This window comes from Poecile atricapillus, chromosome 6 (genome assembly GCF_030490865.1).
Source record: "Poecile atricapillus isolate bPoeAtr1 chromosome 6, bPoeAtr1.hap1, whole genome shotgun sequence".
Lineage (NCBI taxonomy): Eukaryota > Metazoa > Chordata > Aves > Passeriformes > Paridae > Poecile > Poecile atricapillus.
In genome coordinates, this window is record NC_081254.1 from 32,301,798 (window position 1) to 32,325,968 (window position 24,171).

Sequence of the window (24,171 nt, forward strand, 5' to 3'; positions counted from 1 at the left end):
ATTGAGGGAAGGACAGTCCCAGGATATCACAAAAAGCACTCCTGGCAGAAGACCACCATTGCACTGGAAGATTTGAATTGTAATAATAACAACTCTGCTAACCTCTCCCCTTTATAACCTGCATTACTCTTTGCTTATAAGTCAGTCTTTGAACAACTCCATTAGCCTTTAATCAGACTAAAATCCACAATTTTTCTTTCCAAGTTAAAAGTAGAATCAAATAAAGAAGAAAAGATTTAATATTTTTTTCGTATCTGCTATTGTCCAAGGGCTTGTACTGGAAATAATTTACTTTGGAAGACAATTTGTGTGATTTTTTCCCAGGCACTAGGAAAATCTGAGAAACCTGTTACTGTTTCTGGATGTTGTGTTCACAGCATCCATCGCTCTCCTGAAGAGTGATGCTTTACTGCAGCCAGCCAGTTATTGCCTCCCGGAAGGAAGCAGTTATTGCTTCTCATCCCCTGCCCCTGGAAAACTCACCAAGCTCATTCTCCACCTTTTCTATTCGGAGAGAGCTGCTGTTCCCTTCTACAGCTACCTTATATATTAGCATTTGATCAGTCCTCGACACAGCGACTACCCAAACCCCTCCTCTCCCTCTAACATTAACTTTTCTCTTTCCAGCTCCCAATTGCTACAGACCACATTGCTGAATGGTTTTCTCCAGCTACTTCTAAACATCTTGTGACTTTGAGAGATGCCACGATTGTGAGAGAGGCTTAGGTTTCTCACAGAACTCACTCTTTTTTCCAATGCCAGCTTTTTAAAACACGCACTCAACCACAAAGCACAGCCTTCTACTCAGTTACAGCAGCTGTTTTCTGCAAGTCTACATGTTTCTGTGAAGGATTCAGGGAAATCCTCCTTATTCAGGTCCCTTCTTTATTCACATGAACTGCCTAAAACTAATGAATCAGAGCTGAGTGTTCTCACAGTTCTAAGTGAGAGGAGGAAGACACTGCGTGTATTTAACAGAACATGCCCTCAGACTTGGCAACTTTTCAAACAAGTCAGTGATGTCCCACATGACACCATCAGAAAATAACTACCTTTCATTTTGAATGCTCTCTGGCTAACACACTTCTGTGTAGTAAAGTCAGACAGGAATTGCAAAGGCTTGAAGACAAAGAACATCCTGAACTGATATTTGAAATTAATCTGTTAATTTGCTTCCTTTCCCCTAGGACTAAAGTGACTTTCTGGTCTTAGGGGGACACGTACCTTATTCAAGAAATCTGTTCTCACCTTGCCATTTATTTCACTGTGGTTTGCTCTGTTTAGAATGTGGCTTTGAGTCATCCTTCCAAAGTTCAGGATAGTTTTCCAATGAGCTCCTCAGAAACTTGCTTTGATCCCGGTTTTGGCAGTCAGCTCTCGTCACATATTTCATTTGTTACTTTAGACGTAAGTTCCCGTCCAAACCAGCCCAAGAGCAAAGCAGAGGAACAGCCTCCAAATATGGTCAGAGCTAAGCCAGTCTCTGGAGTAGTTTAACACATGGGCGTGCATAAGAATGAAGAGAACTGGAACAAGTTTTAAATAATGCTCTAAATAGACTGCGGTGAAATGTTCAGCACTTAAAACTAAACAGAAAATCCTGAAACAGATAAAAGAATAACCATGAGCCTGTCAGCAAATATAACTGTGATGATCAACTCCAGCAATAAAATTCTGCTTAAACCCTCTGAAATCATATCCAGTGAAACAAAGGTTAAGCAAAAGACCCTTATTGAGTATTAGGTTTATAAAGAGCTAATAAAATTTGTACCATTAAACACAACAGATGAGGTTTTTTTCCAAAGCAATTATACCGGACAGTTACAATAAAAATACTTACCAGAAAAACTATTCGGTATCCACCAACTGAATCTTAATTCAGATCACAAATTTCTTTTGCTTTTAATTAGGATTATTTCATTTCTCCCCACTATTGATGGATGTTCCTTTCATCAGTCTCTCAAATTCAAATTCACACTATTTCACAGTACTCTGTGTGTGGATTATGAGGCCAATTACAAGAGGGTCTCAAACAGCAGTCACATTAATCAAGTGAAATGTTGCATTCTTTGTAGCCAAATATAACCTGGCCACTACGAAAAAAAATTCCTAAAAAGTTTCTAAATCTGAAAAATATCAGAAAATAGGAAGTTTTCTATCTGATCCTGGAAATATACACAAGCCTGGTATTCACGTGCCATCTACTTCACAAACACCAAAAAGCCAAGACCACATCTCGTAAAGCATCCACATTTTGTAACTTGGTCCTTACAAGTAGTACCCAGCACCTGCTGCAAACAGATTCCTACTCTCTTTCCTGGAGTTATTCAGAAAAAAAGCAAGTTTGATGTTACCCTGTTGGTTGAAGGAGTGCCTGAAGCTACATTCTCAAACTGAGCTGCACTGCAGTTCAACACAAAGGCTTGTACAAATTTTTAGGAAAGCCTTACTTTCTCCCAGAGCTCACTTTTAACTTCTACAGAACACAAAAGAGTCTATCAGATACTTTGGCTTTGTGTACTTTGAAAAAGAATAATTTGAAGTCTCACAATATATCCTTACAATTTAAAATATGTAACTGTGGTAGTTCTTGAATCATAACTATAAAATATTGGAGCACATATCTATAAAGGAATTAAACTATAAATTGCATGAACACTTCAAATTGTTTCTTGTTATAGAAGTTTAATTATTTAGTTTAAAATAGCATGTAAAAACTCCTTAAAAATAGCATATTTAAAATGCTTATCCAAATGCAATTGCTATGCACAAGGCAAGACTTTTCTTTAAAAAAAAAAAACCCTGACATTTTGTATTTTGTGCTTCAATGTTCCTTAAAAATAAGAACTAAGTAATCTACAATTAGCAAAATATAAGCATATTTAAGCTATGAATTATAAGTTAATGAAATAAGCTGCTTTAATGGGAAAACATTTTATTAGGAAATGGAAAATACTCATAGCTGGAGAGTCAGCAGTTGCTTTTAAAGGATGCAATTAAGCTGCCATTATTTTGGCAAAGCTCTGGTCTCAAAGAGGCAGATTTTCCTAATGCATTGTGGAAGTCCTTGGCAAATTACACAATATTCATTAAATTTAAATGGAAACCCTTGATGTCTTCTGTAAAGATGTCCCAGGGAGTCAATTTTCAAGGAATTCATAATGTGAGCAGCAAGTTATCGGAGAAGGAGACATTCAGCACCTCGGAAGGCCCCAGATGAATGATTTAGAGGAGGTGATATGACACATTTTGGCCACTCCACAAGATCCTGAGCCAGACACCCACTTCAAGTAACAGCAGAGGAAACCTGGCCAGCCACATGCTGCATACCCCAAATTTCCTCAGACACTTCCTAACTTTCCTAGGAATGTGGTTTGTTCAATCCCTGAATTCAACACCAAGTGTCAGCAGGGCTGAAAAAGCAGAAGTGAGAGCGCTGATTCTGCCCAACACCTGTTCCACACCTAAAACTTTGAGAGTTCATCCTTCTGTTAAACTCCCATTTTTTGGGGGTTTTCACCCTGCCAATAATCTTGTTAGTAAGGGATGCTGTGTAACCTCTTCCTGTTACCAACAGAACCTGGCACATGCTGGACAAACAGATCCCTTAAGATCAGACTCCCAGCCCTACTGATTTTATATTGTTGGGTTTTTTGAATCCAGCAATGGAATCTCCCCAGTGTTGCTTCTACTCATTCCCTGCATGTCACCCAGTTTGGGCTGAAACAAACAAAATACATCCCACCAAGTTTCTCCCCTTTTTAGTATTCAGCTTCATTTAAACGTTGCATGGCCCTAAAACCTTTTTAAGCTGCTTACTTTTAAAGTATAAACACGTCAGTGTTTAGCCATGGAGGGTACTTTTCTGTCCTAAATCATCATCCACTTATCAAAGACTGATCTACATTGCTAAATGCTGTAAAAACACATTATAAATACATTGCAATAATCCCCATGTAATAGCCACTGGCTTCCAGCTCTGAATATACTGATATTTATATAAACATTACACAATGAATGCCACACAGTTTCCAGGTTGGGCTGCACTCAGTGTGGTAGCCTTCTCTTATAATTACTCAATAAGCAGTACAGAAAAGAGCAAACAGCTTCCTTTAGCAGATAGTCTTATTCCTATCTCTTATAAAATGGCACTATTACAAAACAATCCAACAAAATAATCCAACTTTTAATTCATTAATCCAGAAAAAGAGATGGATTTTTTATCATTATTTATAACTTTACAAACATGCTGTTGTTACACAAAAGGGCAACATATCCCAAGTGAGCTGCAGCCAGAACTTGCACAACACTTCCATAAAAACAAATTAAAATAGGGAAATGAAATCCTGAATTTTACTCTCTATGGTTCCATAAAAAAATAACTTCAATAAATGCAATTGGAGAGAGAATTGTCCTTAATGATACTTCTACTTTACATCTAATTTCAATAGTTCTTTAACTGCTAAACTATATTTAAAATATCCTTGAAAACCTTTATTATGGGGTTGAGATGGTTAATAATGCAAACTCCAAAGTCAACTTTGTGCTGGGGAAACTGGAAGCTGTTTAATCGAGTTGGGCTCTCATATCATGAATAGGACTGTGGCTGGTATCAGCTAACCAAGATTATGCTCTGAGGGAAGAAATGGTGTGGCTCCCTTTTCAAATGGGCATAGAAGCTGAGATTAGTTACCAGATGTGAATTACAGATGGAAACTGGTATTTAACAGGCAGTGTGGTGCTTTCTGAAAAATGCCTTCTCCTCCTGTCCTCATTCCTGAGCTCTCACACACCAGAAGAGCTGCAGAATCTGTGATTTTGCCGTGGGGAGACGCAGCTGATGGAATCTGTAACACCACGTGTGGAAGTCCACAGACAGCTACAAACCGGCTGTGATTTCCCATAACCACCACATTTCATGGACACCTCGAAGAGAGGAACCCTTTCTCAGCTTTCTGAGTCCACAGATGTATTGACAAAGGACCTGCTCACAAAGCAAATTAACTATGAGAGAAGGAATCACATCCCTGTGGAATTCAAAGCTCCAAGAAACTGGGTGGAAGATTCACAAAGTTCTTCCCCCAAACCAGGACTGTTCTCCACACCTCCTCACCATCCAGAAAACCTGCTCTTGTCAGGGGACAGACTTTGCTGTTTTGCTGCTTCACAGAAGAGGAGAAAAACCTGTGGGAGCATTATAAAAAATACTTCTGGATGATGGGGGAGGATGCTCCAGTTTTCTGTCATTCTGGCTGGGTTTTTATTCAGCCAAGTATTAGGAGAAATATGTGTCATGTTTCCCATATCAGAATTTGCAGAGTGTTTGTTCTCATGCTAAATGCTGTTCTGGCCTGCAGTGCCAAAGATCTCCTGGTAATATTTATACAGCCATGGCATCAGAAGAATAGTGCATTTAAAGGGCTTGCAGATACCATACTAAAAAAGACATACAAATCAGGACATTTAAGAATACACAGTGTTTTTCACTAATTCCAAGTTTTGGACAGTACTGAGGAGATTTCCTTTAATGGGTACCCTGCAAACATCTGGGATATTCATTTAGAGCTGTCCCTAAGGAAATACCCCTCTCTGTGCTCTGAGAGCCTTAACACTGGAGTTTAGGAGTCACATGCTTTACATAACACAGATTAAATGGCACAATTCAATAAATACTGCGGTAGTGCATTGTGGTGCTTTATTAGTGTTAGACATGCAATACTTATTTAATGAACAGAAATTAAAATATTAAGATAACATTTTAATAAAATTAAATGATCTGAAGTTGCAATAATGGAACAAAAATAAAGTTTTTCATGCATTCTAGGTTTATAGTTCTCACAAGTGCATATAGTTATGATTCTGTACCATAATTAAATGTGGGCAAACTACCACTGATTGCACAAGACAAAATAAAATCCTTAAGTTATAAGTAATGTTCCTATCTTTTACAGACTTTGTATATAACCTGGATCTTCAGCTTTTTATAATACATTGTAATACAAGACATCTGGAAGCTTCTAAGATGAATAGGAATGGCTCAACCACTTGTAACATACAGTGGCTTCTTCAGCATAGAAATTATAAAAGATAAAGCAAATGCCCACCGTGCTTTAGGAGACTGTGACCTTTTCAACAGAAACAAATCTCAAACCCCTTCATAAACAGATTAAAGTGCTACCTATTGCATATTAAATACTTCCAGTGACTGTATCGAAATTTTGAAGTTATAAATCCCTGAAAATAGGGTTTCCTACCGGAAGTGCTGACAGACCCTTAAATCTAGCATCATGAACACAGCAGTGCTATAATCCTTCAGCAAGTACTTCAAAGAAGGGGAAGAGAGTCAACATGCTCTGAAGTCACCATTGTAAAAGCCCAGCTAATGCCTCTATCATATCTACAACAGCAGTGGTACATAAAGAGCAGAAAAGCATGAGCTCACTTTACATACTTGATGTAGGACAATAATCTTTCTTTAAAGCTGGAAGTGTAAATAAACCCCCAGTGCAGCAGTAAACACATTAAGACAGCAGTTCTGTTTGTTTTAAGATGCATCTAAGAAAGGGTATCCTGTACAGAAAGAAATGCAGGCTAGGATCTAATGAGCATGATTTTCATCAGGTCCCCAAATCATGAAACCTTTCTAAATACAAGGCAACATTTCCACAGCTGGAAAATTACAAATAGTTCTTGACACAAAGCCAACAGCAATAAATGCAGTTATAATCTAAGGAGAATGCTACATTCATTAGGAGGTGGAAAACCAAGCTAAACATAAAATACAGCAGCAAGAGGTAACATATATAAATATTAAACATCCTTCTTGAATGGCAGAAAGCTTACATTTCTGACTTACAACATTAAAGTATGGCCTTCATATTTGTCCTTTTAAGTAAGCAAAATACATGGCTATGAGAAGAGCTGTTTCAAAGGATAATTTCAAAGTATAGTGCATGCATAGATGAACTCTTATGCTAATCTATGAGAGAAAATACTGAAATAATATGGAGATGTTCAAAATTTTCTTCCCTGTATTTTAAAGGGCAAGAAAGAGTGACCACAAGTTTTCATGTTTCAAATGATCTGAAAGAAAGTCCACAATTTTATCCTATGGGAAAAACAAAACTTTCTTTGTTTTCAACATGAACTACTCTGTAGGAAAAGTTTCCATTTGAAAGCTGTACGTTTCAACAAATACATGTGGGGGTGAAGATGCTTTTTAAAAATAATCTCAGAATACAGGAAAAAGCTACATTTTTTTTTTTCCTAAGCAGAAAATGATGTGTATGTTATCTTTCAAGAATTGCTCCAAAAGCAGCCTGTATCTTTACCTGTGAACTATAAAAATATCTTTATAGCTGTTAACATCCCATTCTGCCTCTCAGTAACTTTACATTTTCCTAAATTGCATTTGTTGTTCTCCCCACTTTCTTGACAAACTGTTGGAAACAAAAGGTGCTTTTATTCACTTAGAGATCAGATAAAGACTAGATAGCACATTCAAAGCCTCACTAAATTTCTTCACTAATGCACAAAAATTGATCTTTTCGCTACCTTTAATCTGCTTATCGTTCTCGGTATGCAAATATGTCAAATGATCTGCTTTTAGTCAATTATGCAGTTTGATATTCTACATTTACATTCTAAAAGAAGTGATTTCAGAGGTGCTAAATATAGTAGAGTTTCATTTTAATAATTATAAGTTGGCTTGCATGTGAGAAGTCATTGGAGCACATTCTCTGGTTAGTGCAGTTGTTAATCCTCAGTGGTGTGGATGATTTAAGCACTGTGGATACTCGAGATGGTCTCATACCAGTTAGCTGAAAATAAGTGTGGAATTCAAAACAATTGCAGAACATTTCCTCATCAACGACATGAGAAAACTGCTGGCTTCAGCCAAGCATTTCAAAATGTTTAAGAACTTTTATGGAAATACTGAGTAACTGAAATACATCTTGGTGTAATTAGAAAATGAAAATCCAATTGAGTGTAAACCCCAACTTCCAACAGCAAATGTACCATAAACCTGGTACATAAACTTTGGCACTTTGAATATATTACAACAAATTTACAGTCATCGAGATCTTAAGTGGGTCAAAAGAACATTCACGTGGTTTCTGAGGTACCAAACTTGATACATCCTTAGGCTGACAAAAGAGAGACTGCCTGGTATGGGCTGGATTTCTGCATTACAAAATACAGATGCAGAGCTCTACAGCTGGGCAGGGCTGGGATCTCTCAGGATCCATCCAGGCACAGGGATCCACACTTAAGAGATCCCACTGATGGGTTGGGAAGTCTGGCTGCACACATTTTAGGGACAGTGCTAAATGGGGATGGGAGGTAGTTGCTAAATAAAAGAAGAAAATAAAGGAGAAAAAGCTAAAAATAAGTAAATGAAATCTGAGAATATTTGTTCAAAGAAGATTTTTTGTAACTAGAGTAATTCTGTGCTGTCCTATAATACTAATGTCAGAAGCAGTCAGAGAGAACTTTCTCAACCCTTCCACATATAAGTATTCAAGATATTACCAATTTCTGCAGTTTTAAAGATGAAAATATATTAAAATCTTTTACAACAAGAAAAAAATTGGAATTTAATTTCAAGCTTTTCTGGTCACCTCAGCAGCAGCCATGTCATGGTGCTGTAAAAAAACCCAACAGATCAGGTGCAGAAACAGAGGAGAAGACAGTTATCTTAAATACAAATCTAAAATATTCTCTGTATATGTTTTAAATAGCATTTTACTGTTTCACAGCAACAGAAAATCCAATTAAGACTCTTATTAAGGAAATTAAAATTAAAATCTATTCATCTTAATATTTAGAGGGTTCTCCTACAGTATTTTCTCATTATACCTTAATTATATTTTTTCCCAATTCATTGAATAAAAGATACCTTTTTCATACATCATTTTAGAAACAATTATTAAATGTTCAGGGAGATATTTACTACATTCTTCTTTCATTTGCCTCAATGAAAACTGACTTTTAGAACTATATACATGGAATACAGACATTTATAATGAAAAGCCTAAGTATTCTACATGTGTTAAGCAACATGGCCTGTTCCTAAAGGCATATACTTTGTTGTCTTAAGATTTAAAAAGTTAAGACACATATATCATGTACAATTCAACCTTAAACTGATTTATCGTGTCTATTCAAGTCAGCCTCTTCACTTCTGCTACATATTCATTGCAGGAGAATTTGACTGAATAAAAGTATTAATTTCTTTATTCCATACTTGAGTCCTCTGGTTGTACCTCTGACTCTGTGAACTTTTAACACATAAAGAGGCATGCAGTAACTTCATATAAAAAGATCCTTAAAACAACCTGTCATGAGCTCACTACCAAAGTTCACTCATTATACACAAAATTCAGCATTTAAGTGTAAAATAACTGGTTCCAGCATGTGCCATGACAGAAATGGCACTTTTTTTTTACATTGTTATACAAAAAGCACATTGTGTAGAATACAGCATTTACTCTGCAAGGATTGTGCATCACTGTTTTCCTCTAATATGTGCAGAACTACATTCCATTGCAACAAACCACACTTAGGTTTAGTAGAGTACTATGCTGGATTGAAAACAGTGGTCTGGATGGCATGCTGTAAAAAAAAGAATCAATATATTTGACTAATAGCAATAATCATTCAAGAAAACATTCATAACAGCACAGGCTTCCCAGATGAAACTGCCACATGGTGAACACTAAGCTATTATATAAACTGCATGGACATATTTATTATGTATTATTGACTCCATTTTAAGTATTCTGTACCTAAATGTGTTTTCAAAAAGAAAAAAAAAAAGTTACCTAGGTAATCTAACAGAAAACAACATTTGGCAGCCCCTGCTAGTGTTTGGATTAAAAAAAAAAAAGAAAAGGAAAGAAACCAAGCCATTGTCTCTCCTCCCCATTTTCATGGAATTTCTTAGGAGAAAAGGAATGAAGAGAAGTCAAAATATTAAAGTGTGATCTCCTTCCACTAATGTATTCAGCAGAAAGTGAAAGTACCCTCGAGTACCGCTGTCTCAGCTTTTGGAAAATTTGCCAGCTTTCCGAGAAGGCTCATATGGCACTCTGAGAATACTGGGGGTTTCCTCCATCACTCGGACCAGAAGATTGTCAATGTAATCCTCGAGCTCTCGAATGTGGGTGTCCTTCTTCTTGAGCTGCTCTTTGTGTTTCACCAACTCCTGCAGAACCTCCTCATAAGTCAGGTTTCGGTATCCTGCAGTGGCATCAAAAGGATTTCCTTCCTGCAGGTAAGTGTAGAAAAACACCAGATTTTATTAAGCAGTTTAGTGTTCCCAGAAAATTGATTTGTTATTGCTTTTTATGTGCATCTCTTGACGTGAAAAACAATTTTTTTCAGCAACATCTCTGTCTGCTACAGTGCTTTTCCCTCCAACACCCCCACTGAAGCAGACGACTGGAGACGGGCTGCCCAGCTGGATGAACATTTCCCACTGTGTCATCTCAGAAAAAAATCTTCTCCATGAGGTGGACACACAGTCAGTGTGTCAGAGTGAGTGACCATATGAGCAGGGACCACAACAACAGCTGGCAGGTCCATTTTGGGAAACCAACCACCTTAATTATATAATAAAAAGAGAAGAGCCCTGAGAATTCAACTCCTACTGTAACTTGTCTGAGTCTTTGCCTCTGGAGAGCATCACAGCAAAGCATTTACTCAGCTCTGAATGACATCAGCCCTCATCTGTCTTTCATATTCATATTTCTAGTCACCAGTGGTTCTCCAAGCCTTGGCTTCTGAATCACATAATAAAACTTTCAATTTTAAACAGCAGGTAAAAGGTTGCATCTTACTCGCACCAGAGCACTTAAGGCAGAAATAAATGTGTACTTATAAAAGACCTTGCTTTCTTTAAAGCAGGAGTGGCCCAGAATTAAGCAGTAGGGAAAACAGGATTGTTACTGTCATGATTTCTGATGACTCAGGAAGTGCAGGTATGAGCAGAGATGGACAAATTAGTCATCTTGAAAAGGACAGTGTGTGATCCAAAAGACTGTAAACTTGAATGTCTTCTTTCATGTTGTTTTATAAAAGTATCAGCACTGCCAGACATGTTAAGCAGCACACTTCATCTCATTCAGAAATGAAAATATTTAGAAAATATGGAACCCAAAAGATCCTGCATCTCTAACAGGGCACAAGAGATAGCTTTTGTTTACAGTAGAAGTTTGTAATTAAAAATTATAAAGCTTGCACAGCTAAGAGACACACCACATAGTAGCCAAACTCTGTCTTTTTCCATGTCCCATTCTTTTCTTTCCATCCAGCTCCATATTTGCACATTGGCACATGTCGACCCATTAAAATATGCAGCTGGCCTAAGTTTTCAGAGGAACCTAATTAAAAATGATGGTGCCCTGCAAATAGGCTGAAGTGTGACACATCAGCCTCTCTCCATCAATTATACTCTAACAGTAGCTCTCAAAAATATCTGCTTTTAAGGGTTTCTCTCTGCACTTGAGACATCTGATGTCACATTTATGGACAGATATTCAGTATTTTAAACGTACCAAGTAAAGGGATGGTAAGTAATCAGTAACTCCCACTTCATTAAAATGGCTAACCTGATGGAATCTTTAAATTGGTTAGCAATCGATTTTCAATCAGTAGAGAAGAGAAAATAACTTCACTTGATGGTCATATTTTTAGCACATTTTATTCTATGAGAAGGAAGTAAAACTTTTCTTTATTAAAGTTTATTCTTTTTACTAAATTTTTGTACACACTGTAGAAAATATCATTAGCACTTATATGCCTGAAAGCTAGTGTTTGTTTTATTTTCTGATTTGGCAAAGGAACAGGAATTAAGGTGCAATAATGTTTTTAATTATGCAATCAAGTTTACTGGAAAATTATGTGTAATATATATGCTTTAAAGATGCTTTATCATACACATGCTCTGTACACATCTTGGGTGGGGATAAGCTATCACATTAATTATGCAAAAAATTCTAACTGAAATATGTTAGTATTTAGAAATCAGTATTGTTAAAATTAAGAAGATTGGGTATGTTCAGATTGAGCCAATAGATGATATTTAAATGTATAAGGAACACCTATTTCTTTACAAAAATAGGTACCACAGTTTTAATGCATAAGAATACTCTCAAAATGAATTTTTAAGGGAAAAAAAAAAGATTCTAAACAAGCCATGCAAAGAATGATTGTCTCAGCTACAAAACCCTGTTGGGGTACACACTGCCAGCCAGAGGAGACCTTAGATAAAGTGAAGGCCTGGCAATCCCTGATCATCTCTTCATTGTTCTAATGAGGAATTCTGCTCTGGGAATATCATCTAAGCTACTTTCACATCTTTTGTCCTACTTACTTCATCTTCCTTTCAGTTCTTAATTAGGCTTTAAAGAGCTCACGCTGCCCTTTCAACTGGCTACTGCTCCCATTTAAACACTGCTTTCAGAGACAGGTGTTGGCATCAGAGGAGAAGACATACAAACATAATTACTAAATAACATGCACAAGGAAGAAATATAATAACTTGGTGAGGGCTATTATTACAGAATCTAATAATAAATTACTTCAAACACCTTAGAAAGCAATCCTGAATATTTAAAAAGAAATTCAAATGGTTTCATTCAAAACTATGGTTGAGATAGAGTTTCTTCCCCACCTAATTTGTATTTTGCATTAAATGAGCGCCACCTCATAATCCTACAACTGACATTTAGGATGGCTGGTATTCCAAAAGTAAAATCATCAAGGATTTCTTTTATCACCTTTAAATCCTTTATATAAAACAATTCACATCTTATTTCTTAAAAGAATTAAACCGATGCTTTTACCAGCAATAAATTACACGATTTGCAGTAGTACATTTACAAGCACATAGAAACTGTAATTATGGTTACTTTACAGACAATGGCTGCTAAGTTAAATCAATTTTTTGATGTCTCTTTTTGTCAGAGATTAAGTAACTGCCTGGTAGAATTCAGTTTACTATCTGATCAAAGGCAGCCTTCAAATACTCTGACATCTCCCACCAGCTACTTACATTATAAAAACTTGGGCATTTACAATAACATCAAATGTTATTACAAATCATTTACATAAACCAGCAGAAAACAAACAGTACAAAGTAATATTTGCTTGTGAAACTTGTTTTCTATATATTTTAGAGATTGAAAACAAACCCACTTTTAAAGATGTCATCTATTCACAGAAAAAATTCTAGTAAGACCACATTTTCCTTCAAACAAAGACACTGCCCAGGCAATCTGTGGATTATTTTTTGTCTTTTCTTAGTACACAATTTATTCTCAGTACTTTCAGAAACAAAAGCATTTTGAATAATACCTTCTAGTATTTCTACTTTTTAGTGTTTTCATCTGTTCATTTCTTATGAGTATTATTAATCCTACCACATATCAGGTCATAATTTCAATTTTGATCTGCCTTCTAAAGACTGCCCTCAAGTCTCTGATTATAGTGATGGTAAACTCCTGTCTGGTCAATTAATAAATCACTGCCTAATGCAGAATTCCTCACCTGACCATTACTTCTCTAGAATCATCTAAACAACTCCCAAAAATTCAGGTTTATGGGGATTTTTACTTTTTGTGCAAAGAACTAAATACTTCCTTCTTCATCATATCATAGCTAACTCCATACTGAGTGCAAAATTCTTCTTTATTTCCAAATTTACATTAAGTCTGTGCTTTTCTATTAAGATGACAAGAAAAAAAAAAAAAAAAAGAAAAACCCCAGCATTTCCCTCTAAGTGGTTAAAAATAATAAAAGCTTACAAGCTTATACAAGTACCAATTAGTTGGCATTTACTGATGACTTTCCATAAAATTTCATAACTCACCGTTTTTTTCCTGAGATCCTCAATGCCAGAAGGATTCACATTAAAACTGCAGGGAAAAAACCATACCAAACAAATATTAGCAGTGCACACATCTTTGACCAAAATATCTGCTAGAATTAGACACACAGCTACAAAGTATTGAATGTGGTTTATCTTCTTGATTTGTTAAACTTAGGAAAAGAAAATATTAGAAATTAAAGGAAATTTTAATATATTTGCTGTTCACAATTCTTTGTATTTTTCATATTCTTTTTGTCATAAAATTTGAATAACTAATTAAGAAATTCAAGAAAGGCTATTATGGATTTGGCTTCCTTATCTATCTCTAGGCTTAGCTCGAGCTTCTAAGCACAGAGTGCTACTTTAAATGAAATATCCTAGAAACAGGTCCCTGGGATGAGATTGATAAAAACCAACAACCAAACCCTACAGGCTCACACGTGTTTCCAGCTTTCATGGCAGCTCCTGGAGGACAAAGTTCCTGCAGAAATTCCACTGAGATCACCAGCTTAGGGCTAAAAAGCCATCTTCTGTCAGCTACATTTATTTTGTACTTAAAATTGAGTAAATAATCTATTGTTTTATAAACCTAGTGATTATTGTGCATATCTAGAAAGCAAAGCTCTTTCATAATGTTGATACTGATAAAAACAGCCACTGTCTAAATGTCAGGCTTAAGGAACTGTCCACTCAGACTGGTGTAATTATTAGCAAATATCTTCAAAAAATCAGTGCTGCTGTGTTCTTATGTACTTGCTACAGCAAGTTTGGAGAGAAAACATTCTCCAAAAATGTGTTCAGAATCTGGATATAGCACACAAATATTATTTACTTAGTAGCACCACAGCAGACACATTCTTTCACATCACAGAATCTGTTTTGTTAGACTGCGTGGACTGGCTTTGAGGGTGATGTGTGACTGAGAGTTACAAAAACATATGTTATTATTTTTTTTAATTTTCAAGTTTTTTTTTTTATATTAGGGAACATGTACTTTGTGATTGTTCACCACTCTCTTATCTGAATTTATAAGCCACGTATTTCATGGTGTAAAAGGAGGGCAAAAATTTATGAACTAAAAATACGTAAAATATAAATGATAATATTTTTCTGCAAATAATTTTTTTTTTATAATTTTAAATTTATTTTGGGTTTGTTTTTTTTTTTTCTTAGTCTGATTTTTAATTTCCAAAGCAGGAAAACTCTTGCTCACACAGAAGTCCCATAAACCATCTGTGGGCTGAGGGTATTTGACAGCGACTGGGTTAGAGGAACAGTCACAACCAGAAACTCGGAGGTGTCTGAGGAATCAAGTCTGGCTAATTCCCATTCTACCTGTTTGTAACAGTGATCCCCTGCCCCGTTTGCTGGAGACCACTTTTGAATGAGGGGCCTTTTCCATGGGGTATTGTCCAGGCAGGGTCCCTCCCTCCCAGCCTCCTTTCAGCCTCACACTGATGTGTCAAACACATGATGAACTCGCTCCATTCATGGCTGCCTTCCGTGATCCCAGGACAAAAAAAATGAGTTAACTGAACTGGATCGAATTAGCTTGGTGAAAACCAAGAATGTCTCTATTTAACGAAGTGTGGCGTTAATTTGGGATATCTTTCTTTTGGGACTGTTTCCTCATGTTAGACAAGATATACAATAATACAGCCTGACTGCTCAACTGGGTGACTTTCTGAAAGGTTAAAAAAGCAGGATCTTTCACTGCCTTGAATGACTTTATAGTTTCTGTGAAATAAGTTCTGGGACTCTTTTTTTTGTAGTAGTAGCTTAAAACGAAAGCAGCAGTTCTGACTATGAGAAGCTGCGTTTCAAAATTAGAAGTATAAATCACTGGAAGTACGGACTAGTTGTTTGAGTTTTTGGGTTTTTTTTTAAGCAGTAAAAAACCTGCAGTCATTTCTGTAAAATTGTGGACATCATAACTGCAATTACAAAAGAGACCATCTGCGTATTTTGCAAGAAGAAATTTGAATACACTTGCAAAATAAAAAAAGAAAAGCAATTAAAATATCCCCCCAATAAAAATCCAAATGCCATGAAGACTCATACTTTAAGGAGATTTGTAGAAAATATACTGCTTCTCAAGGAAGAAACAGGTGCTGAGATTGCATATAATAACATTTTTCTAAAGCAAAGTGTCTGCTAAGGAAGGTGGGAGCTCGTCAGCCTTGCTGAGCCCTGCAAGGTTTCCTGCCAGTGCTCCCAGCCCAAGGTGAGTGTGAGCAGATGCAGACTCCCACCACTGCACCCCTATTTCACTGCCTGAGGAGCAGGTAACACTTTCACAACCAAATCCTGTAAAATTATAAATGTAAGCAATTGGTGGAGTTGTCTGTTTGGTGTATTGCAATTCACCAGAGCATTTATTTTTTAATTTAAATTTCATCACAATAATAGACCCCAAAAAGTTACCACCTCATTTGATTACTGGCAATAATTAATAATTATAATAATTGATAATACAGGCCTCTAGGACTGCAGCCCACACTGTACAAGCACCACAGGCTTCCTTTGAGCAGCCATTCTCTTGACTTCCTAAAAGCATTCTGAAACTATTGATCTAAACAATTATAAAAAATACCATTGTTTTCTCCAGAGTTACAGTTCATAGTGATAGTATTAGTTATAATCCAATCTCAGTTTTTTTCCCAAGGATTCGATAAACTGGCAGGGAACTCCTGCTACAGACGAAGTTCATATGTTCACAGATTGGGAAAAAAAGTATCTTTTTGGATTTTTGTACTGGTTTTTGGAGTGAGGCTTACTGTGAACAGTGACTGTGAAAAACTGGCACTGTGGAATTCTATAATTATGGTTTGTCAATTATGCAGAAACTAAACTTGCTCAGTTTACAAGTGAAAAAGATATTTCTTTTCTAATAAATGGACTTTTCATGTGCCTTATGTGCCTCCAGGTGATGTGTCATACTGATTTTTAACAGTTTGTCTCTTACAAGTAATAAACTTTCATTCTCTCAGATCACCTTCAAGAAAGGAGCTACTACAAGAGAGGTAAATGCTACCAGCAGAGATGAAAAATCAGCTGCAGTTGGATCATGGAAGTGACTCTGAGCCACCCAACTCACACATCAACCCCACCCTTCTCCACGTACAACAGACTTCTCTAATCCAGAACAACAATTAGTCCTGTCCCCCATTCCACCCATCTGGGAATTCAATCAGTTTCCTTGACAGTTACCTTATATAACAGACATTTTTAACAGATTAAATCATATCCATTATTTCATTGTTCCATATTATTTTATGAACTTTCTTTTTACGTTTTTCTTAAATGGTGAATTTCTGGGGTTTTATTAGCTTAGATTTCAATTTTAGCTCATCTGAGACAAGAACCCTTTTTTATCATCCTGCTCCTGAGGGGAGAAATAAAAATAGTATAAACTAATAATGGAGACAGATATACTGCAGTGCTGATTCTGTAGTGGTTTGGGTTACTATTTCATAATCATAGCAAGAATATTATTTTGTACTTTACTGTTATTTTCTCTATTAAAAAAAAAATTCATTACAACTCCATGAAGCCTTTTTTTTCATATAACACTTTTTTTTAAACAGTAACTAAATACTTCCATTCCATGTTGATAATTTACAGTTTGTATAGGAAGAATACAGTGGAGTTGAGTTCAGGATGTGTCACAAGCTCAAGTTTATGATGGCATCTTATAATTTTGTCTATTGAAGTTTAATGGTAGTTAAAAATTCAAGTATCAGGTCTTGTGGCTGCTTAAATATTTAGCTTCTGAATGCCTAGAGATTAAAACAAACTTTATCAAATCTTTCCTGTAACTGATTTAAACATTTTAGTGCCATTTAGTCTGACAACATAATGAATGCGAATCAGACTCCTAAATTATCTTCCATGGAAAGAATATTTTCTTAAGGAGCAAAAGCTTTTTACTTATCTTTTGCTACTCATACTAGTTACATGATAGTAGTGTATACAATTAGAAATTTAAATTAGGATATTTACATTAATCATTACTATTCAAAGTATTAAAATTTATGTTAACTTAACATTCTGTAAAATATCCATTATACCAATGAGCTAAGTGTGAGCTTTCCATTTCTTTCCTTTAATATGGAATGTCTGCATACAGGTAATTAGCAAAGCTCTGCCATACTCATTTTTCATTAGAGTTGAAATTCCTATTCCTATCCTACTTCTTGGTCTTTGGACTGATTCTTACTACAGTAACTACAGTACTTTTTTTGGGATTCTCACATATATCAAAATCTTGAAATATTAGGATACCATTTAGGTTATTACTATTGCTCTAGGGAAAAGAACCCAAAATAAATGAATAAAATCAGATCCAGTTAATGAAATTCAGAAACTTAGCCTTCCATAGAATACTGTCAGCCTGCTGTGCCTGGCAATGCAGAGCTCACTTAATATTCTGAGAAGGAATGACTGTCTTGTCTGGCAGCTAAACAAGTACAGAATAAGCATATTACCATTTATTTTGCAATTAGATTCTGGGGAACATCACTTAAGACACTTCACTGTATAAATTGCTCTGCTGTCAAGCCATGTTCTGTGGCCTTTTGGAGCTTGAGTAACCCCAGGAGGACACAAATAGAGGATCAGGTTTTGTGGCTATCACTGTCTTTTCTTGATTAGCTAGAATTTTAAGTATATAAATATTTCTCCTTTTACTAGGAGTTGTGCTATAGAAAAAAGAAAAGTTTTTTTCTCCAGAGACCACTAAAGAACTGTTGGACTAAAAGTTGTGCCAGCATCTCCACTGGAAGACCCTATTATTAGACATCTCTAAGTCAACAACGAAGTATCAAACAAATCAAACAATCCTGAAACTGCATTTTACACTAAAACTTACAGATCCATTTTTGAATTATTAAAAGAGTAGAACTAATCCTCAGTTCTTATAATGAAACAGAAAAAAAAGAGAAGTGCATTGCTATTACATAGTTTCTGCATTTGTTAATAAAGAAACAATAGAACAAATTATTCTTTTTTAAAATGAAATAGAACAGGCAGTGCATTTTCCCTTGGGAAAGATAATATGCCTCATGCATCCTCTCAAAAAAGATCTCACATGCCCTAATGTGCACCAAGAGACAGCGAAAGCTTGAAAAAATCTTGTCATGCAGCCAGCAGGATGAACTTTCCTAACAGTATTCCTAGAACAGTCAACTAATTAGGAGTGACTGATTGCTGGTGAGGAGTCTGCAAAAGTCAAGATTAATACAATGTATTTCTACAATATCCCTCAAAGAATCGATTGCTCCAGCCCACCTTAGTCATGTCCCAAATGCTGGGACCACTGCTTTGTAGGAGCTTTGTTAAAGATTTCATTATTCTCTTATCACATGCAGCGAGCTTTTAAATCAGATGATAACAGTCCTGGCAGGACAGACTAAGAATCTCTGCACGACTTCTGCTTGTTTTGTAATTTCTCTTTACCTCTCATGTATTATCAATGTATTTCTCTTGTTGAAATGTTCCACTGACAGCTTTGCCACACTGGTATTAATATAATATCATTAACAAATATTAACAGTCTAGAGTACAATTAAAGCACTGTCATAGTCCATCAATATTCTATCTAGACTGTAGATCACAGTTGACTAAAGTCTAGCCAAATTTCAGTGGAGAACTGAAAAAAAAATATTCATTTCAAGAAAAGCAATGCAGAAGAATACTGGTCTTAAAATAAGACATCCTAACACTAACAGAGGAAACAAAATTCTGAAAATACCATGAATTCACCTGATGTCATTTTTTACTAACTGAGAAATAAATGTGCTAAAATGTCTTAACAGACCTTATTGCTTTAGCAAGCACAGCAATATCTAGAGACCAACATTTCTGAAAAAGGCATGTGAAAAGTAGAAAGAGTGAATTGCATTGTACACTGGATTTCCTATTTGGCAGAGAAATACAAAACCACTACAATCCTTCGCTCTCATCAGGCAACTTTTGGGGCTCATTCCAATGGAGCTGTTGCCAGTAACTCTGCAAGATTGAAACCATTTAACAGTGACTTTGATTATGTTGAAGTTATTGCACTAATAACTCACCCTCAGTGTGGTTTGGGATAACAGGTTTTACTTTAGAATTTCAGCTGACTCGAGACACACACCTGATCTACTGTCAGAGCTCAAGTGACAAGCAGGAACCCAGACGAACACTATGATGTTGCTGCAAAAGCCTCTTTAATGACCTGACCATCAAATATTCAAAAGTTAATGTTAGCTGAAATGTAGCAGACATCAGCTGTTCTTCAGCCTTAACAATTTAATATGATCCAAACACATCGCTGTTATCAAAAGCCTCCTGTTTTCACAGCATCTCACTTGTTTTTGAACAAATTTAATAATGACCATACCAAAATGCAGAGACATTGCTTATTTCAAACATTGCCTCCGTTGGGAAAAACAAAGCTGCAGTCCCTGATTTGTTTGGAATGTGTGGCATTGAGGAAACAGGCAGCTCTAACAGCCACATGGGATGAAGGTGGGAGAGAGGCTGAAGAAAATCACCACATTCAGAAATTACAAGCAGAAAGATGTAAAAGAGTTGAAGGATTGGGTTGGTGGTTTGTGTTTTTTTCTTTTTCAGTTGCTAACTTGAAAAACTGTTGAAGTAGTAAGAGAATACAGGAAAAATAATAAATATTTTCATAATTTATGCTCCAATTCACCAGTGATTAATATTATAAATATGAGCATTATTTGCAATTATTACAGTGAATCCTAGTGAGACACAAGTTTCTTTCTCCTCCTCCATCTTCCAGGTTGCTTAGAATGTAACATACTTACTGTCACAACTTGAGATAAAGTATAATCCGTATGTAGACACAAGCTTTATCTTCTTTTCTCTGAAGTATAACAATAGTTAGGTCAAGGAAATGCTACTTTAGAAGGGTTTTCTTAATGCCTCTCTCATATATATGTGTATATACATACACAGAATTATTTATGTATATATATATATATATAATGTTTATTAGAAAGCTTCCAAACCAATCCAGTTTCCTAGATCTGGAATTCGATCTGACTAGTAACAACCTGTCAGCTTTAAATATTGGACTATTTGTCTCCCTGTGTCCAGTGCCTAAGATCTTGTTAATTACCTAAACTCCCTTTCTGTAGGTCTTGTTAATTACCCGTCTCCTGTCTCAGAGGACCTTGTTAATAACTTGTACAATCTCTCTAAAAAGGTCCTAATAACACATTAAAATTAAAGATGCTTTTCTTTTAGCACTTGTCAAGTGGTGTAAATTGAGAAATTTTCACATCAGTTTATTAGCCTGTAGTGTAGTGTCATGTATTTTCCTAAACAAAAACAATTTCAGAAAAACGATGCACAAGCTTTGGTTATGGCACAAAACAATCTTTGTTTTCCAGGAGCACCCTCAGTTTCTTTAACTGTGTTCAACACAAAAGCCACGTGGCTTCTGACTGCAAATTAACCTTCTGAGAGCCACAACAACAGCAGGAATTGTAAGAATGAGTGCAATTTAAGGCAGTATTAGGTAAAAGTTTCAATACAGTGCATTAAGAAGTACAAAATCAAAATTTTTATTGACAAATGCTGGCTAAGAGCACTAGACATTGTTTGCTTAAAAACTCTTCACTGGCTGTATGATACAAAACCTCTGGAACCTACAGATTTTGTAGTATTTGCAAAACCAGCATTTTTTGTTTCACTATGAGACTCCTGCATTTTTAAATTGTCAAAGAATCAGCTCATAAATATCTCTGCTATCCTACAACAGACAATGGAACCCCCAGACTTAACACATAACACTGCAATATTATAGCTACAAAAACATTTTAGAAATACTCATTTATCCACTCAGCATTTGCAGAAGGTACAGTATCATCCCTATTTTACAGATTTAGCCAAAGCCAGGGAACAAGCCTTTGCCAAATCAGAGGTTAATAGAAATTAGGGGTCCATATTTTGTGATTTCCTGTCAGTAAGTATTAGATGCAAACCAAATAGGTTTTGTTTTTCTTTTCCAAAATACTTCTAAAACCTTCTTGAAACAACTTCTAAAATCTTCTTGAAACAACAATAATAAGTAATAGCAATAAAAATAAATAATAATTTTCAAATAATCCTGGCATACTTGCTTTTTGGAAAAAGAAAAAAAAAAATCCTACAAGTGTTGCTGAACAGCTCCTGTAATTTTTGGACCAGCAGCTGAAGAACATGTGGAAAATGTACTTATCTTCATTTGTTTAATTAGTAAGTATGAGTAATTAGTGACAGAGCATGCAGCTAAGCACTCAAGGATGGGCTGGTGAAGGGCTATTGAGCAGCTCTCCCAGCTGATGTTATGAGCTGTTATTCTCCACATTGTTACTGCTCAGTCAACATCACCAACCACAATTAATTAGGATGGGCTCAAGCCTGACCTAAAGTTCACCAAAGTCACTGAAAAGCCTCCCACTAAGGTTAGAGATGTGGCTTCATCAGCACTGAGAACCTGACATTCACATTACAAACACCAAGGATCTGGGTCTGGTTGATTTTTTAGGGGCAGGAAAGAGGATTGCTATGGACTGGGTTTTTTTCCTTCCACTTTGCTCTATGTCCAGCCTGTTCCCACAGACTGGATGTCTTATGGCTACAGTGAGCTCCTGGAATAATTCTCCAGCAGGATTTCATCAGACAGGAATCCAGCTCAGGATGTCCCATCACCCAAACCAAGGCTTAGCTAAGTGGGGTTAACTGGAAAGATCCACCTGCAAAGCAAACACCTGATCCACAACAGAACACTAAATTTGGACACACCTTAATAAAAAATACACTGCCTGGTTTACTTGCAGAAATGGGATTCATCCAAAAGAGCTTAATAGCACATTGAGTAAATAAGAAACAACCCAAAGACTAAATTCCCTGTCTACATTTTCTGCATACTGAATTTGTTACCCAGCCTCATTTATTTTGTGGCCACATATTCATACAAATTCTTCCTTCAGTATGACTAGTTCAAAAAATTAAAAATGGATTTTACTGATGAAATCCTCCACAGATAAAAGGTAAACTTAAACAGTAAACTTATTAAATATGCACATTTTGTATTAGTTTCTACTTCAAAAGAAAATAATTGTATAAGATACATCTGAAAGAAAGTAAACTAAGTCTAAAAGGTTCACACAGAACATCATAATGAAACATAGAAAAATCAAGAGCTTCCAACTTAACTTATTGCATGCTAGATATTATGCCATAATAGCTGTCTCACAAAAAAGGTCAGAATGTTTACTATTTGTGGCTTTTTGAAAATAAAATAATATCTATTTTTCTTATCAAAAGTTTATGTTTACATAAAAGTCAAGAACCAGCAAAAGGGACTCTCATACAAAGACAGAAACAAATGACTAGAGTCCTTCTGAATGGGCACTGTGATGAGCTTTTTAATTACAAAACAAAGAAAAAAAGTCCATCATGATTACCATTAAGTTTTATATTTATCAAGATCTTCTGCATTCAAGAACTTCAAAAGATTTCACTACTTATATCTAGCATCTGCCTGAATAGAGTGTTTAATTTAAAAAAAATTAAATGCTATGCAATTTTAATTGTTATTTGAATTATTTCTCTTTAAAGGGACTTATTTAAATGGAAGTTTAACTTCTGACAAACCAAGCTACAATCTAACCTTACACTAATCCAGATAAATGCTTCATTTAATAAAAAATATTCTAAGATTGTCCATAAACATGTTATTTAAGACACTAGGAACTGACTGGACTCATAGAAGGCACAAAGAAGACAATTCGTTGAGGTCAGATGAGCTTCTAGCAACACATTCTTTTCTACAGCAGCTCCATTTCAGTTCATTTCTCTAATTCACATCCATGATTAGTTTTGTTAAGAAAATGATTCTAAGTTTAAATCAGGATTTAAATCAGCATTCTAACCCATGAGAAAAACTGAGCTGGCACACAATAGGATCCCTCTGTTCTAAGAGAACAAGATAATAAAAAACATTTTTTTTAAAAGAAACAACTCTTGTGTCATTAATTAAGGAATTAATACACAGGAAATAGTGAATTTTTTACAACCATGTTTTCCATTTAAAACAGTGATTGATTTTACAGCCTTTAGATTCCAGTTTGAAGCATTTAATTTCATATGCATTTTCTACCAAATTTAAGTCATTACACAGAAATGAATCATTACCTTGAAAAAGCAAGGACTGCTATTTTCTGGCATTTATATACAAAAACAAACAAACAAAAAAGAATGCAAAGTAATGAAAGTTAATTAACTTCTTATACATTTAT

At 35.6% G+C, this 24,171-nt stretch overlaps 1 protein-coding gene across 1 annotated transcript in view; it reads right to left on the minus strand.

The window, feature by feature from the left end:
* Positions 1–7,233: 7,233 nt before the first annotated feature.
* The window catches only part of RAB11FIP2 (RAB11 family interacting protein 2), a 31,156-nt gene continuing 14,218 nt past the window's right edge, over positions 7,234–24,171 (minus strand). Inside the window, exons 4-5 of the mRNA XM_058841389.1 lie at positions 13,874–13,919; positions 7,234–10,270 (exon numbers count right to left, since the gene is read on the minus strand). Of these exons, the coding sequence (XP_058697372.1) occupies positions 10,043–10,270; positions 13,874–13,919 (274 nt within the window). The 3' untranslated portion in view covers positions 7,234–10,042. The remainder of the gene's footprint in view (positions 10,271–13,873; positions 13,920–24,171) is intronic.